The sequence below is a fragment of the Solanum verrucosum genome, unplaced genomic scaffold (assembly GCF_900185275.1).
Source record: "Solanum verrucosum unplaced genomic scaffold, falcon-dt-bn FXZP01000103.1, whole genome shotgun sequence".
Classification (NCBI taxonomy): Eukaryota; Viridiplantae; Streptophyta; class Magnoliopsida; order Solanales; family Solanaceae; genus Solanum; species Solanum verrucosum.
In genome coordinates this window covers 1,906,032-1,922,607 of record NW_026020048.1, presented here as the reverse complement: position 1 = coordinate 1,922,607, position 16,576 = coordinate 1,906,032, and the positions used below count along the sequence as shown (strand labels likewise).

Genomic DNA, 16,576 nt, shown 5'->3' with positions numbered 1-16,576 from the left:
GACAAGGATAATTTTGAAATAAATAACTATTTTCTTAATATTTTTATAATTCAAAATAAATTAAAACGGCTAGAACATTATACTTAAAAGGGAATGGAGGAGTATCAAGTTTTTTCAAGAAAATAATACGAATTTTATCTATACCTTAATTAAATACAAAATAAAATTGATCCTAAAAATTTGATTGTTGAATTTCTTTTATATTTTTGGAATATTGGAATTACTCACATGTCATGAAGTAAGACTAACTACATCCAATTAAATTATTTTCGGAAAAATCATTTCTGCATGCGCCTTTTTTAATTTCTAAAATAAACTAGCAAAGAAAATCAAAGTAACCAACAAAAATTAAGACTATGTAAGTATTGATATGAAACAATTACTTTTAAAGTTTCGGGTTCGAGTCCTACGGTATTGAAAAAATTTCGATAGGGAGTGTTTCTCTCCTAGTGATGCTTTAAGTGGCGCGAATTTGGAATAGTCGGGCTCTAATGCAGCTACCGGACCGGTGGGAAAACCCCCCCACCCCCCAAAAAAAAGGAAATAATTACTTTCAATGAAGAAGAATAAAAATAATATAAATTTAATTGTGTTAGCTTCCCTAACATCTAAGTCGTTGTAGTATAGTGGTAAGTATTCCCGCCTGTCACGCGGGTGACCCGGGTTCGATCCCCGGCAACGGCGATTTTTTTTAAAAAGATGTTTAAATTATAATTTCACAAAGGGTAATAGTGGAAAATATGATTTAAACTATTTAAATATTTTTTTTAATAGGTGTGCCATTGCCTTACAAATTCAGTTAATATGGAATAGAGGCAGAAATTCAGTTAATATGGAACAGAGGCAGGGGCGGAAGTTCCTAGTCTTTTCGATTTTCCTCAACATATTCTCTTATATTTCTTCAATGGTTGTATGACATTGACAGTTTATATGCTTGTTCTGTACATGTAAATATGAAGTATGAAGAATAAATGATAATGAGAGGCTACGTTGATCAGACTCTCCAAATATGTTGTTGTTGCACCCGTGTCAAATCCTCTGAAAATGTCCTCCAATTGGAGGATCTAACATAAGACATTAACTTTTTCATCTCCCACACCATATCTTTGAACCCTTCCCCCTTTCAGAGTGTCCTAGTTGCTTCATTGTTGCTTTGGCCTCGCGCAATTTATTCTTGTAATCCTTCTTCCATGCTTCAAATCTAATCTTCAGCTTCTGGAGCTCATCGTTAGGCCTGAGGGCGGAACCCTCCTCCCCTGAATTACATTGATCGTGGACGACAAAATTTTGATAGTGATTGACCATGTCCATCACATGGTGGTTAACACACTTGTTATTGGGATTTGATCTCCCACTTGGTTGTGGTTGTGTATCATGTACCTCATCAGGATGATTCAATGCACTTGTTCGAAGAGATGTAGTTCTTGGGAATCTGTTATGCACATTTTCATCTTGATCTTGAAGTATCAGTAGTCTGAGTTTTCCCTTAGTCTTTTCGTCCCCGTGTTTTTCCCTTTCTGCAGCCAGACTTATCTGCAAGATACACAAATGTCTTTTGGTTAAAGCAAATAACACTAAGCAATCTCACTGATGTTATATAAGAATTTATATGTGGGATTTTATCGAAACAAATAAAGTAATCTGCAGCACATTTTGAAGTGATATCCATACGAGATGCCACTGAACAACATTTTGTTTTTTTTTAATGAAGACATGGAATGCTCACTTGTATAGACGTTAACTGATCTTGCCACATCTTCTCCATAGCTTTCATTTTTGATTCATACTGATTCCACTTTATCTCATAATGCTGAATATGTAGCCTCAAAGCTGCATTTTCCTCTTTCTTTCTCTCCAGGGCTGCTTCTGTCTTCAAAATATGCCTCTGAAGATCAAGTAGAATTGAACGTGGTACCTGAAGGGAGTTTCATTCAAGCAACCAAAGTGGTTAAGATATGTGTTTTTCAGGACATTGAACCAATTTTCAAAGAAATAAAGCACACCTTAGTTTCTGGTTCCTTATTGTCAAGGTCATTTTTTTCTCTAATGTTCTGAACAACACAAGATCGTTTTTCATCACCTGAGAGATTGGACTTCTTTCGAATCAACCAACCTCGACTAACTGCAGAATGCATAGAGAAAAGTTGAGGACTATCTTCAAAACTATATATTCAAAATTTTGGATTAAGCATTCTACAATCTTACCAGACTGCAAACATATGGCTGCAGTTCTTTGTCGTTCTGTTCTTTTATGATGATGCTTCTTTATGTGTTTCTGTATAAAGATAATTGCTGCTAACCTCCTAGTGAGACCCTGATAATACTTTCTTTCAATTTCACCACGCACAACTGCAAGAATCGACGACTATGGTTGAGCTCTGATCATCAAAATGCAAAATAACATGCTGAAGTTCTTTTCCCTTGAGGCATATGTTTTTAAGAACTATTAAGTTTGATATGATTGATTTTTCTTTCTGAAGGTGGACTTAGTATTATAGCATATGAAGTTTTGAGAAAAAAAATAGGATATTGTGAATTACATGATTGTAGAGCTACTGCTCCTGTTTTAAGCTCATGATAGTACTGGCGGGCTTGATAGCCGCGAAAGCATCTCTGAATTTGCAGTACTCTACTTAGTTCAGCTCCATCTCTCTGATCAACCATCAAACAAATCTGTGAAATAAACCACACTTACCATCAAAATTAAGTATAATTTGTAAGCTAACAACAGTTGAAATTATGAGAAATATGACTGTGATTCAGTCTAAATAAGATGCTATGTGAATCTTCCTTTGTACATTCTGTCATCCAATTAATAAATATTTAGATGCCCTCATTCATTAATCTAGGAACTAACCACATTTGCCAGTTGGTGAAGATAAATTTTGCATCTGGAAAAGCTTTAGTTGTACTACTTCTTCCAAGAGTCATTGTCCTGCTGCTGTAACTTAATGTAGGTAATGATCACATAGTAAATTTCATGAACCTAAAAAGTAGAAACCCCTTTGCTACAATTTAACAAAATTAATGCATCCAGAGGTGTGGCCTAACGATCTGAGAATAAACCATCGACAAAGGTTCAAATTCTAGCAAAGAGTCAACATATAGCAGTACCAGTGTTGATGGGAGGTAGCAGGTATCCAATGATTCAAATTCTGTCAGAAAGTCAAAACTAGCTAGGTTATTTTCTTTTATTCTACCTTAGTTGGCATAGTTAAGCAGTACGAATGCTGACGGGAGGTAGCAGGTACCCAATGAAGAAAGTATGGAACAGTCGAGGCATGTGCAAGTTAACAAAAATTAATTCTTTAATTCATTCCCATTTACCTTATCTGTCATGGCTGCAGAATCCCTCTCTTCTGAAGTACTCCATTGATCAACAAATGCATTTTCTTGAGCCCTAATGTCTTTAAGATTCCTCTTTTCTTTACCAAATGGTGTCAATTTCCTTCTGCCCTTAGGCAACCTAGCCTTAATGACAGGCCTAACAGGCAAAGGTGGTGGCAAATCATTTGTTTCTTCATCTTCTTGCTGAAGTTCCTCTAACATAAGCTCTAATGTACTAAGACTCTTCATCTGATAAGTTGTCACCATCACAGAAGACACAAACAAACAAATATATATTACAAGAACTGAGAGTTTGTCACCTCTTCTTGCTGTTGTTTGGCTTTACTTGAGATGCCAAAATTTTAAGCATGTTTGAAGAATAATAAGAGGTTGCATGTGTAAATTGTCAGAAAGATTTGCTTTTTTCACAGCTTTTGCTTTGTTTGAAAGAAGTACTTGAAGGTTCATGTAGGTCCATTTATATATATATATAATCATAGCAGAGGACCATTAAAATAATGGGAATTTTGTAGCAATTCTTGGAAGACAAAATGGATACTTTAAAAATTGATTGAGGCCACAAATATGAACTCATTGGGTTGATGTATGATGAAGAAATGGAAAGCAAGAATGGTTGGTATAATTACTTCTTGGGACATCCCAATATAGATTTGTAAAGAGCTTATAAATTATATACTAGTATGTAATTTAGGTGTCCGGATCAGCTTGCACGCACCTCGACTAGTTCTACAAGATACATGTCACGTCCCATCAGCAACATGTATCAGGGTCTAGGTAACTTGTAATCTTGAAATCTGACACAAGTTACCTACTATAACATGTGAATTATAAAAAACGTTATAGCGACTATATATATAATCTAAAAAATTTAATTTTGTGTTTTTCTTTCTAAGAATTCTCTCATAATTTGTCACATTCTAAACAGCTATAACTTAGAAGTACTTCCTTTTCCCTCACTTTAAAGTGACCTGAATTGACTTCAAAGTAATATTTGGCATTAGTCTCCAAAATTTAGAGAACTATAGTAAGCAATTTACAAATTTTCTTAATTATGTTAGTTCAATCATTTCCTCTCTAAAAATTGGACTAGTCAAAAGCTTAGATTTTCAAAAGAAATCTTTTTATTATTATTTACAGAAAATCTTAGCAAGATCTCAATTGGCTTTAACTGTTCAACGCTTGGACCAAACTTTTATTACTATATGATTAAATTAAACAAGATTTCATTACCTAATCCTATCCAGTGAATTTAGAATTTATTAGATGATTAGATCCAATGCATGGTTAATTAATTAGATGGAATTATTATTGTGATATGAAGAAACTGTTACTACTAAAGTTTTAATTATTTAGGGTTCTCTTGCAAGTTACTATATGTCTAATAAGAGTTTGAAGAAGAAAGTGGGGGAAATGATTAAGGGTTATGATCAATGTGCCTCGAGCTCCTGAATTTTGTCTATTAAAATTGGACTAATATTATACTTTGGTACTTGGATATTATTCATTTTTAAGCATTGGTTTCATATGATGAGACACAAAAGCCAATTGGTTAAAAAAAATTCATGGAAAGATGTACCCCACTAATTTAATATCTCTAAAATTTTGTCATGCCAAAAAGCTGGGATGGTTCAATGTCAATGAATCACAACTAGGGTTGTAGAGATTAGTGGAGCAACGTAAAAAGTATTTTAAATCACAATAATTGATCGTTCAAAATATTTAAAAGATATATGAAAAATTTAAGATAAAAAATAGATTTGTTTAAATCTCGAAATTCAAAATGTGTCAGGTAAATTGGGACAGAGAAAATACTATTTATATATGATTAAAGTTTTTTTTATGTATATAAAGTACATGTTGAAATCGCATCAACTTATTCACATTTTATTTTTTCATAGTTAAACCCCTCCATGAAAATCTCAATTCCATCATCAAACTAGCTTGTGTGTATTTCAGTTCTCTTATCAAAATATAGGAAAAAACGTCTGAAATATATCCGAACTTTGATCGAAATTGCAGTAACGATACCAAACTTTGGAAATGACCTTTTACTCCCTACACTATTTAATAGTGTATTTTAAAGGTATATATATGTCTATCATCACAAATATTGCATAATTATAAATAATAACGTGTCCACGTGGGCACATATATACCTTTTAAATACACTATTAAATAGTGCAGTGGGTAGAAGATCCTCCATAAAATGTTATATCGTAACAACAATTTTGGCCAAAGTTGAAGTATTTTTCAGACCCTTTTCCCAAAAATATATTAATAAAAAAAGGGATGTACATGAGTTCCTACCCATAAGACTAGTGTTTTTAGTTGGACATTTGTCACTTTGTATTGTAGTAATATGAAAAAAGTTATCATTTGTTAACAGAGTTTCCATTTAAAAATAAACGGAAAAGGGTCAAAATTGCCCCTGAACTATGCGAAATAGACCACTTATACCCTCCATTACATTTTGGGATCAAAAATACCCCCGCAGTTATTCCAGGAGACCACAAATACCCTCAAGAGTTAACACCCCAATTTTGAGTGACGTGGCAAGCCACATGGGACTAATCCCTCCACCTAAGCATTGCCAACTAAGATTCACTACAAAAGAGCTTGACTTTTAGTGGCGACAAAGTCGCCACAAAATCCCAAAATATTGCCACTAAAGGTTATGATTGATTTTTAGTGGCGACTAAGGCTCCAACAACCATTCGCTAGTAAAACCTATTTTTTCAACAAAAAAATATGATAATTAATTTTCGATTGCGACCTAATTTTCTAAAATAAATAACTTGCAATATCCATATTAAAAACATCCAATATTATTACGAAAAATAATCAAAATTACTTCTCGATTCAAATCTCCTACTATATATAATTAATGCATCATTGTACATTTTATACATTTACATATGACATAAAAATAAAACATATAGTGTCTTCAAACTCCTACTTAATCGATATCATATTTGGTTTTTTAAAAACAATGAAGAAAAAAAACAAAATTAGAATTTAATGTTAAAAACTTTTAGTGACGATTTTCTGGGCTTTTGTGGCGACTGTTGTTGCCGCTAAAGGTCTAGTTCTTTTGTAGTGAATCCTAGTTGGCAACGCTTAGGTGGAAGGATTAGTTCCATGTGGCTTGCCACGTCAACAAAAATTTGGGGTGTTAACTCTTGAGGGTATTTGTGGTCTCTTAGGATAACGGCAGGGGCATTTTTTATCCCAAAATGTAACGAAGGGTATAAATGGTCTATTTCATATAGTTCAGGGGTAATTTTGACCCTTTTCCAAAAAATAAATGGAAAAGACAGGTTACATCCATAAATGAAGAAAGCAATTTGACCTGTATTAATTAATCTAAGGATTAATTGGTAATTTAAATTTAAACCATCTCCTTTAAACAACTTACATGTAACCAATTCATTTAACAATAGATTGTGATATTTTATTATTTCGATTCGATATCCGTATTAGAGTCCAACTAATCTAAATTTGCGTTGTGTAGGGCCTCAGAAAAACACTTCCTACCAAATATTTTTTATACTCGTTCAAACAAAAGTGAAACAAAATGGACCATCCATAGGCCAATCCAATTTCACATGTTGTTAGTTAAGTTGGACCCTGGCCACCCAATAAAGTTGAAAAAATATTAGCCAAATTAAATCCATTGGATGAGTGTGGGTATGACAAATATTATTTTACTCAAAATCAAATAGTTTAAATTCTAACACAAAATAATTATAGTGATTTGTATATTTAGCAGAGGCCTAGAAATGATGATCTATTCCCCAAGGATTAGAATATTAGGAATTTTGAGATTAAACAATAAAAATATAAAGTGAAGAAGAGAGCAGTTTGGAAATTAAGTTTCATAATTATATTTTATATAAAAAAAAGATTAAAAAAATGCTTTTAGCATATTACAATTTACAAATATCTTAAAATTATTCTTGTAATTCCACCTATTGAATCACATTTTTCCTTAATATTGAATTTATGACTCAAGCCCCTCATATTAATCGAAGTTGAAGTGAAATATGTTCACATTTAAATTAAATATATGGTATTAATTTATTGATCTACTTGTAATTAGACTTGACTCGTTAATTAAACCCTCTCCGGAGAGTACAAATATTCGTTTTTGGAGTCGAAGTCAAATTTATACCATATGTTAAATTATTTTTGCAAGTTTTCCTTCTTTAGACATAATTTTAGTTCATGCTTGACTTTGGATATATATATTTAGCTTTGTAGAGGCCAAAAAATATATACTTTTACTTGAACCATGCCTTCTAGCTTCTGGACTACCTTTTAAATTATTAGTGATCGATTATTCTTTTTAATGATTTTGGATGTAAGATTTTTATGTTAAGATAAAAGTTATAGACGATATTTAGTTTACGAGTCTTTTATGATGATGTAAGAAATGAAGAGAATGGATGATGTGATTATAGTATTATCGAAGTTTTAAAGCTAAAATATGTATATATAGAAGTCGGAGGAGGAGGTTTGTTGGAAACTTGTTAAAAGTGGGATCAATTAAATAATTGTTAACAATGGCTACAACTTAAATGACAACGTTTAAATAAGGTGTCTCATGAAATTTTTATTAAATTTATGCTTGTTTATGAGATTTAAAGAACTTCAAATTCAATTTAAATTTAAACTTAAATTTAAATTTCAAATTCATCTTTAATGGTAGAATTTCAATTCCAAGTACGTAATTTTTTATAAAGGAAATTTCAAAAACAAGTAAGACTAGAAACATAATCAAGCTTCTTAGCTATAATTTGGTTACTTACAATTCGTAACTACATATTATAAGGAGAAGAGAGGTGAGCGAGATCGGGAGAAGGAAGAGGGAGGAGAGATGAAAGATGAGAGAGGATTGAGGAGAGAGGCGAACAAGATCTAGGAGAGAGGAGATAGATATAATTAATTTGTATATTTAATTAATAAGTATATCAAGAATACAATTGACATAATTGATTTGTATATATAAAAAAAAGCTACTAGAAGGAGGTCAGAGACGAGCTAGAATGTTGGAGGAAGGAGAGAAGCGAATGAGGTCTCGGAGAAAGAGGAGAGAGAGTGCATTAGCCTTTATAAAGCAGTAGTCGTAAATGATAATTATTTCAAACTATAGCGATGTATAGTAAATACATATGATATGTTTTCCTTATTACTATCTTTGTCTTATATTAGTTGATCATTTTCTTTTTTTACATGCATATTAAGAAACCATAAATAAAAAGATAATTTTACTAATTCACCCCTTAAAAACTTTTTTAGGAATTTTACAAACAAATGTGCACACTGTTAAGAGAATTAATCATAAGGATAATATAAAAAACTTTACTTAATGTTTTTTTGATTTAATAAAGTGGACAACTAATATGAAATAAGTATTTTTAATAAGATGATCAACTACTCCCTCTGTTTAATTTTATTTGTCACAGTTTGACTTGACACAATCATTAAGAAAATACTCCCTACATTTCAAATTAATTGAATTGTTGAAACATTTTTCATTTTTCAAATTAACTTAATTGTTCAATTTTCTAGACTACTTAATGTTCTTCCAATTTTACCCTTCATTAATTAGTATTGGAATTATTTATTAATTAATGTTTAGTTATTTTAATAATAAATTTGTCAATAATTAATAAGGGTAAAAATGGAAAGTTATACCTAATTTATGTTTTAATCTTCTTTTCTTAAAGGGTGCGAAACACCTCAACAATTCAATTAATTTGAAATGGAGGGAGTAATTAATGATATAACTATTTTACTAAACCTGTTAAATGATGTCATTCTGACATTAAAACATAGAAAAAATTATTATCTTTTCTTGATATGTCAAGTAAAAATAAAAATCTATTTTAGGAAAAAGTGGCAAGTAAAACGAAAGGAGTAATTAGTTTTTCCTTTTTTATATTCTACTTACTATAAAAGTAAAGGCATCTTGACTGTTTGATTTTCTTTCTCCATCTTGGACTGCTTGAGCCAAGGGTATTTTGGTCATCGGAAACGCTGTTTCACATTCTGCTATTGCTTAATACGGTGCTTAACCATTTTACATCGCCTTCATCAGATTTGTTCACCTCGGGTTATCTCTCTTCCCATGTAAGTATCTCCTTTTTCATCTATTGCGTTTACTCGGTTCTTGCTCTGTTTTTGGTTTATTCGCTCAATCTTGTTTCTTGGTTCAATTTATTGCTTTTCTCTGTGATTTGGCGTCTTTGGATGTATATATATATGTGTGTGTGTGTTCGTAGTTGAGTCTCACGCGTCATATAATATATCCTTATGTCTTTGAACTGAATTTAGGGCTTTCGGATTTGTAATTTTTGAGAACTGCTTTAAGTGGCGGTTTTAGGGTTCAGCCGCACTTCCCTACCTGACATACAATGTCCGACCGACTCGAACACTGATATTAATTGAAACTTTTTTCTTCCATTGTTTTATGGTTTTTGACAAGTCTGTATGAGTGGGTATTGATATAATCTTGGGAGCGAGGTGATGTTCTTGATTAATATTGGAGTTCCATTGACATTGTGTTATGGTTTTTGACAAGTCTGTATGTGTGGGTATTAATAGAATCTTGGCAGCGAGGTGATGTTCTTGATTAATATTGGAGTTCCATTGACATTGTGTTATGGTTTTTGACAAGTCTGTATGTGTGGGTATTAATAGAATCTTGGGAACGAGACGATGTTCTTGATTAATCTTGGAGTTCTATTTGCATAATTGAATGATTTGATTTTCCTGTATATTAGTGATTTGATTAAAAAGGTTTCTGTTGCTGATAATTTGGTTTCTCTGGAAAAGAACTGAGTTTTTTCTACTGCAGATACTTGAACTTAACAAGTTTTTGTGGACGGAAGAGAATCAACTAGAGATGGAGGATTGGGGTAATGTTGATATTTCTAACTGTTTTTGTAACTACCTTCCTAAGGAAAACTAATTCAATAACTTCTGATGCTAATACATCTTGCTTTATTTAGGAATCAATTCATTGCTCTTCCTACTTAATTGGAAAGCATTAAAACATGATTGTTTGTATGTTCCTTTACTGTTTAATGATAGAGTATCATTTATAAACTTTCTGTGTAACTTTTATATTGGAGTAAAGTCCCTTGCTGAGTACTTAGTGCAAGACTGGTATGAATTTTCCTTGTGTTGTATGTTCCTCAACATTGGTATTGTTCAACTACTGTCCTGAAGGCTGTGGTCTGATAGACAAAGTTCTGTGCCATAAATCTAATTTGAAGATGTAAAATATATTTAGTGTTGTAGCTTTTCTTTTGCCAAATTCACGAAAGATACAATCACCGTGTTCTTTTATGATCCTTATCTATTCAAAAGAAGTTTTGAGATGTAGCATAGCAATCATGATCCTGTAGGATGCCAGGGGTTTGAGGTGTGCAATTGCTGTCTGCAATTCCCCATTGCTACGTTAAATCTCAGTCTAACTAGGTGTGCAATATAAATAATGTTTCCCTTCTTTGGGGACATGTCTTGTATGAATGCAGGACAACATTAACACAAAACAGTCCTTGTTCCATAATTTGTACTTTGGTGCGCACAGTTCAATTTTTTTTGGATGAAGTAAGATGTTTCATTAATAGGTATCAAGAAGATGCAAAAGGTACAAAAGAGAGATTGCATCCAAAGAAACTATACTAGATTTAGGGAGCTATCGAAGTCCAAAACAGATCAGTGCTATTTGCAGGGGTTAGGTGCTCCAACTAATTAACCAGGCATCTAGCTTTTGAAGAGTGGACGGAGTTGAGATTCCATCAAAACATATATAGTTTCTAACTGTCTAAGTACACCAAAAAATACTCACAAGGATCATAATCCGGATCTCCTATGACTTTATAACTTCGTAAACTCCAAGATTCATAGACTTCTGTGACTCTCTGTGGGTATGACCCTATTGACTTCAAAAATAGAGTAGAACGCATTCCTTAAGTCAGCAACAATTTTGTTTTTGCCTCATTTATGCTTTGTCATCACTCACACCACACCAGGGTTTGTGTGTGGCAGAAAGGAAAAGGAATAAACAATAATCTAAGAATTCATCTCACTAATCAATGGTAAGCTGCTTATGCTGTCTCTATTGTGGTAAGGGTTTAATAATACTTGCTTCTGGATTGTCTAAGTGCTGAGCCTACTCACTTGAACTCACTGGTCCATTTTTTTTGGGTAACTGATACAATCTTTTAGCATAGCATTTACAAGAAGCAACTACCATTGTAAGTGGTAGAATATTTGCAGTAATTGGAATAAAACCATAAATGTTGGGTCTAAGGCTGGGCACCAGAACGGGTTGTACCGGTACCGTTCCGGTATTCGGGACGGGATGGGATACATTGAACCGGTACACGGAACGGAACGGTATCATGATTTGGTACCGGTATACCGGTACCGGTTCATCCCGGTTCCGTTCCGGTCCCGGTAAATCATTTTTAATTAAAATAAAAAATAATATTTTTGTCATTATTTACTTTTATTAGCATTTCTTTTTTGTTTATTTAATTTTTTTAAAATTACAAACTTAAGTTATTTAACTTACAAGTTATAAATATAACTTATTAACTTATAAACTTCAAAAGATTCAAATCTTTAAAACTTGTAACACAACTACATAAGCTCAAAAACTTTTAAAAAAGCTTTATTAAACTTAACTTACAAACTTATATACGTAAAAATTAAAAAAAAATATCTTTGAAATAAACTTCAGTAAAATTATTATAAATTTTAAAACTTAAATACTATAAACTAATATAACTTAGAAAAATAAAAAAAACATTCGTATTTTCGTAATTCAAAATAACTCAAAAAAATAATTATTTTTTGAAATAGCTATATGTGCCGTCCCGTTTATCCCATCCCGTTCCGTTCCGGTCCGTCCCGGTATATAGTGGGACGGGACGGAACTGAGCCTCCATCCCGGAAGTTCCGGTCCGGTTCATCCCGGTACCGGTCAAACCGTCCCGTTCCGGTCCGGTGGTCCCATTCCGGTCCGGTGCCCAGCCTTTGGGTCCCTATTTCTGGAGATTTTGCTTGTTAAAACCAGTTTATTTTTGGGTTTGAATCATTTGTCTTTTTGAAAACACTTGGATTCCCTCTCCATTGGGCATTGACATGGTTTATTGTGCATGCAGAAAAAGGGATGTAACTATCCTCAACCTAATACCTCTTCAGTTGAAGTCTTTTATACTACCATAATCTTATTCACATAATTGCCTAAGTTTTTGTTATTTGATAGCGAATTCTGAGTTTCATTTCACTTGACAAATATTTTAGTTTTAACCCCATCAATATATGCAAGATAGTATATAACATGCATGTTTTATTTCAGAGGATGTACCAGTTCCAGATCTACTTAAGAAGGATCAGCCAACGAGTAAATGGGATGATGAAGATGCAGAGGATAATGATGTAAAAGAATCTTGGGAAGATGAAGAGGAGCCTGCTCCGGTATAGTAGACAACTTATTGGTTTCCTGCGTCTGTTTCGTGAACACACTTTTACCACTCATCAATTCCCCCACTCCCCACAAAAAAATTATCTTAGTTAAACTATCTTGTTCTGATAATAATGTTAGTTGCCTCATACCTGCTAGTGTTGTTCATCAGTGTCTTGAAAAGTGGAAATTATTCTTTTGCATTGAGAATATTTACTTGGAGTGACTTATCCAAGAATTATCTAAGGGATTTTTATGTCGTTGCATCAACGGATTATATTTCTGTGTTTTTGCTTTATAGAATTAATATGTCTTAGCACATCTGCATTAGTAGGTTTGACAAATATTTTAATCGGCTGGTGAAGTGTTTAAACCTGATTAGATATTTTGGCATGCTCTTTATAAAAAAAAATAAAAAGACATTTGGTCATGTTTTCCATACCAACCTGGAAGTGTAAGCTAATATTTCGATCTCTTTGGATCCAGTTGATTTTCTGTTATACATCAGATGCTTCTCATTCTTGGTGAATTCCATGTGTTTGAGTAGGTTGTTTCGCCATTATTATTTAGTTATCATACGACTAATAGATGAATAAAGGTATGTAGAGTGGGATGATACACAACACAATAACCATGGATCTTGTCATGTGAATATACCATTTTGTGGAGTCAAGTAAAACACTCGTATATCCAATCATCTAATCATAAAACACAGATTTATATGCCTCCATATCTTGTCATTGTTTGCTGTGTGTGCAGAAAACCTATGGGATGTGACTTGTGTTAGTGTTTGCATATGAGTTCATAGACTAGGAATCCTCACTTCGTGTCTAATACTGAGAACAATGAAATAAGCCTGATCAAGATAATTATGCGGTTATCATCATTTAATGTAGTAGAAAAGAATGACTCGTAGTAAAAAGCTGTTTTTAGTTTTTCTTTTGTTAAGTTATATAAGCTGACTATGTGCTCTACTAGTTTGCTAATATGAAGCGAGTGGAGTTGAGGTAAGACTAGTCAGGATTGTGGTGCCAAGTGCAAACAATTTAGATATCGTCTTTTCAAGAGAATGGAATGATGGATGAATGAATATAATTACTCATAGAGATGTACGGTAATATTTTTGAGAAGGTAACATTTGTGTATATTGACAAGGAAAGTACATAGGTCATATAAGATTAGAACTGACAATATTCACCGGAAGGTGCAAGTAGCACGTAATGAGGATATAAGGAGTGAATGCTGCTTTAGATGGTTTGATCAGGTCCTTTGTCAATCAAATGTATTGTTGGGGAAACTATGATGAGCTAAAGGTTTTAAAAGGGGCTTTGGGGGGTCGGGGGTGGATGGGGATCACATGAAAGGTAGTTGTCTTGAAAGGCCTACAATGCCTCGAATCGATGTAGGCTCAGCTATATATAGGGCACAATGGAAGGAAACAGTAATGTAGGAGATATCTACTAGCTGAAAATAGGTTTTAGTCTTGTTAGTAAATTGTTTTTGACCTATTGCTTTTCTAGGAGTATTTTGAACTTGTAATAGATTTATATGGCAGTAAAAACTTGAGAAACTTTTATTATAATTTGTTTATTACTACTGCTGCTATTTATTTGCATATTTACATTTTTAATTTATTCTTCACTTTTATTTTTATTTGGCATGATGATGACATAAATAGATAAATATGATGAATGGAGATTCATATAGTAGTGTTGTAGAAAGGCTCTTTTAGCTTTTAATCTTAAGACTTAGATTTCTTAAAAGTCATTTCCGCGATGTAATTATAAGATGCTCATATTATTCGTCCATTTTAAATTTACTTCTAACAATGCTAAATTAAAGGTTTTCCTTGCATGATTGGATAGTTATTGATCCATGGGGAGAATTGAAAAGAACGTTATCGAATGACCTCATAATTTGTTTCATCAGCTATTTATAGAACCAATGCCTAACAGTAGGGTGATTGTCTTCTGTGGAGTATTATTTTGTAAGATAACTTTAATTATTATCCTTCATGTCTTCTGTAAGATTATATTCGTTTCACACCTATATTTTTCTATTCAATGTGCTCTTGCGTCATGCTGCCTGCTCTGTGATTCTCATGTTCTGGTGATATGTCCCCTATGTCAAGTACCTACTCTGCATCCTACTTCTTGGTCTAATCAACTCAAGGTGTGGTGGATTAATCAGGCACCTATACCAGAACCTCCTGCTGAGAAGGCCCCCAAGAAGTCTGCTGCAAAGGCTGGTGAAAAGAAAGGCAAGGAAGTCGAAGTTCATACCAATGAAGAGCCTCTAGATCCAGTAGCAGAAAAACTTCGCCAGCAAAGGTTAGGAACTTACATGCCTTGATTGAGAAATAGAGGATTAGTAGTTTAGAACTTTAGATGTTTACGAAGCTGGTGTCACGCCAAGTCATTGGTTATAGTTAATAAGTTGAATTATGAATGTGGTTGGGAATTATGTGATGTTTTCCCTGTGTAATTTGTTTGTTTTCTCGATGAACTAGATAATACAATGTGGCTATTGACATCAGGAGATATTCAGAATTCTTATCACATTTCTATTTACAGGCTTGTAGAAGAAGCTGATTATAAGTCCACAGCTGAATTGTTTGCCAAGAAAGGTGGTGATGACAAGACCCTTGAAAATTTTATCCCAAAAAGCGAGAGTGATTTCTTGGAATACGCTGAGTTGATCTCTCATAAGCTGCGACCATATGAGGTTTGGCAAATTTAATCTTTTCAGTCTTTTCTAATTTCTTAATTGTCGGGGTTTAACTTGACTGGGCATTAAATGCTTGTCTGCTGTTTTTTTAGAAAAGCTACCACTACATTGGGTTGCTCAAGGCTGTTATGAGATTGTCGATGACCTCATTGAAAGGGCAAGATGCTAAAGACATTGGTTCTTCTATTACTGCATTTGCAAATGAGAAGATTAAAGCAGAAAAGGAAGCCACTGCAAGTAAAAAGAAGACAGGTACTGCTGTGCATACTTACTTTCTATGATAATTGTGTTTTCTATATTGGTAGGGTTTATGACTTTTTTTCCTTACAGGTGCAAAGAAGAAGCAGCTACATGTTGATAAGGCAGATGATGATGCAGTGGTAAATGCATATGATGGTTATGATGATTTTGATTTCATGTGAAGAGGGGGAAACTTAGCAAAGACAGGAATGTTAGGCCGGTTTTTTTACCTTTCTAGCTATATCAGTCTGGAGATCTTTTGAATCTACAAGTGACAACTATGAGGAAGATCTTGGAGCCCTGTTACCTCCCTATTCTGGAGTCTTATTGAGTGTGTCATATCTTTTTCTTTTTTCTTTTGGGTCAAATAAGAAAGTATCCTTTGTTTTGTTTACATTTTGTGGTCAGTTACTGGTTGAAGATCCGTTGGTAAATGATTTGTCGGTTGATCTGCGTTCTCTTGTATGATTCAGATCTCAGATTTTGGACCTATAGATTTCATGTAACTGTCTTATTCAAAACTATTTGATCCTTTATTTTCATGCTTTCTTCTTGATGCTGACCATTTGCCAATGTGTACAGTTAATTGTTAAAATTGTTGCGGAAATCAAATTCACAGTGACTTGAGATTGGATGCAACTTCTGTTCGAATAGTCAATATGTAATTCTACTTGGATTGCCAAATTCAGCCTTTGCGTGAGGGCATGAACCTCAGACAATTCTTATCCATCTCAGTACTTGAGATTGGGCACGAACTTTTGTTTCTTGAGAACTTCACCT

The 16,576-nt window shown here is 33.3% G+C and overlaps 2 protein-coding genes and 1 non-coding gene across 3 annotated transcripts; 2 read left to right on the top strand and 1 right to left on the bottom strand.

The window, feature by feature from the left end:
- The first annotated feature begins 612 nt into the window (after positions 1-612).
- TRNAD-GUC (transfer RNA aspartic acid (anticodon GUC)) lies at positions 613-684 on the top strand. Its single transcript has one exon. It is a non-coding gene; the product is annotated as a tRNA-Asp (tRNA).
- A 196-nt stretch (positions 685-880) lies between these two features.
- Positions 881-3,623, bottom strand: LOC125822655 (myosin-1-like). Its single transcript, XM_049502084.1, has 6 exons — positions 3,328-3,623; positions 2,541-2,673; positions 2,206-2,349; positions 2,004-2,122; positions 1,727-1,915; positions 881-1,533 (listed from the first exon to the last, which is right to left on the bottom strand). The coding sequence occupies exons 1-6, from the start codon at positions 3,592-3,594 to the stop codon at positions 1,087-1,089; spliced, it is 1,299 nt and encodes a 432-aa protein (XP_049358041.1). The 5' UTR covers positions 3,595-3,623; the 3' UTR covers positions 881-1,086.
- A 5,715-nt stretch (positions 3,624-9,338) lies between these two features.
- Positions 9,339-16,338, top strand: LOC125822653 (uncharacterized). Its single transcript, XM_049502082.1, has 7 exons — positions 9,339-9,480; positions 10,208-10,268; positions 12,725-12,843; positions 15,020-15,159; positions 15,403-15,553; positions 15,649-15,808; positions 15,887-16,338. The coding sequence occupies exons 2-7, from the start codon at positions 10,256-10,258 to the stop codon at positions 15,976-15,978; spliced, it is 675 nt and encodes a 224-aa protein (XP_049358039.1). The 5' UTR covers positions 9,339-9,480; positions 10,208-10,255; the 3' UTR covers positions 15,979-16,338.
- The last annotated feature ends 238 nt before the right edge of the window (positions 16,339-16,576 follow it).

Coding starts and splice junctions, on each gene's coding strand:
- LOC125822655 (XM_049502084.1), bottom strand. CDS start 3,594: ATGGTGACAACTTATCAGATGAAGAGTCTTAGTACATTAGAGCTTATG. Junction 2,674..3,327: donor CTGCAGCCATGACAGATAAG/GTAAATGGGAAT, acceptor TTTATTTCACAG/ATTTGTTTGATGGTTGATCA. Junction 2,350..2,540: donor AGCAGTAGCTCTACAATCAT/GTAATTCACAAT, acceptor CGATTCTTGCAG/TTGTGCGTGGTGAAATTGAA.
- LOC125822653 (XM_049502082.1), top strand. Junction 15,160..15,402: donor GAAAAACTTCGCCAGCAAAG/GTTAGGAACTTA, acceptor TTCTATTTACAG/GCTTGTAGAAGAAGCTGATT. Junction 15,809..15,886: donor TGCAAGTAAAAAGAAGACAG/GTACTGCTGTGC, acceptor TTTTCCTTACAG/GTGCAAAGAAGAAGCAGCTA.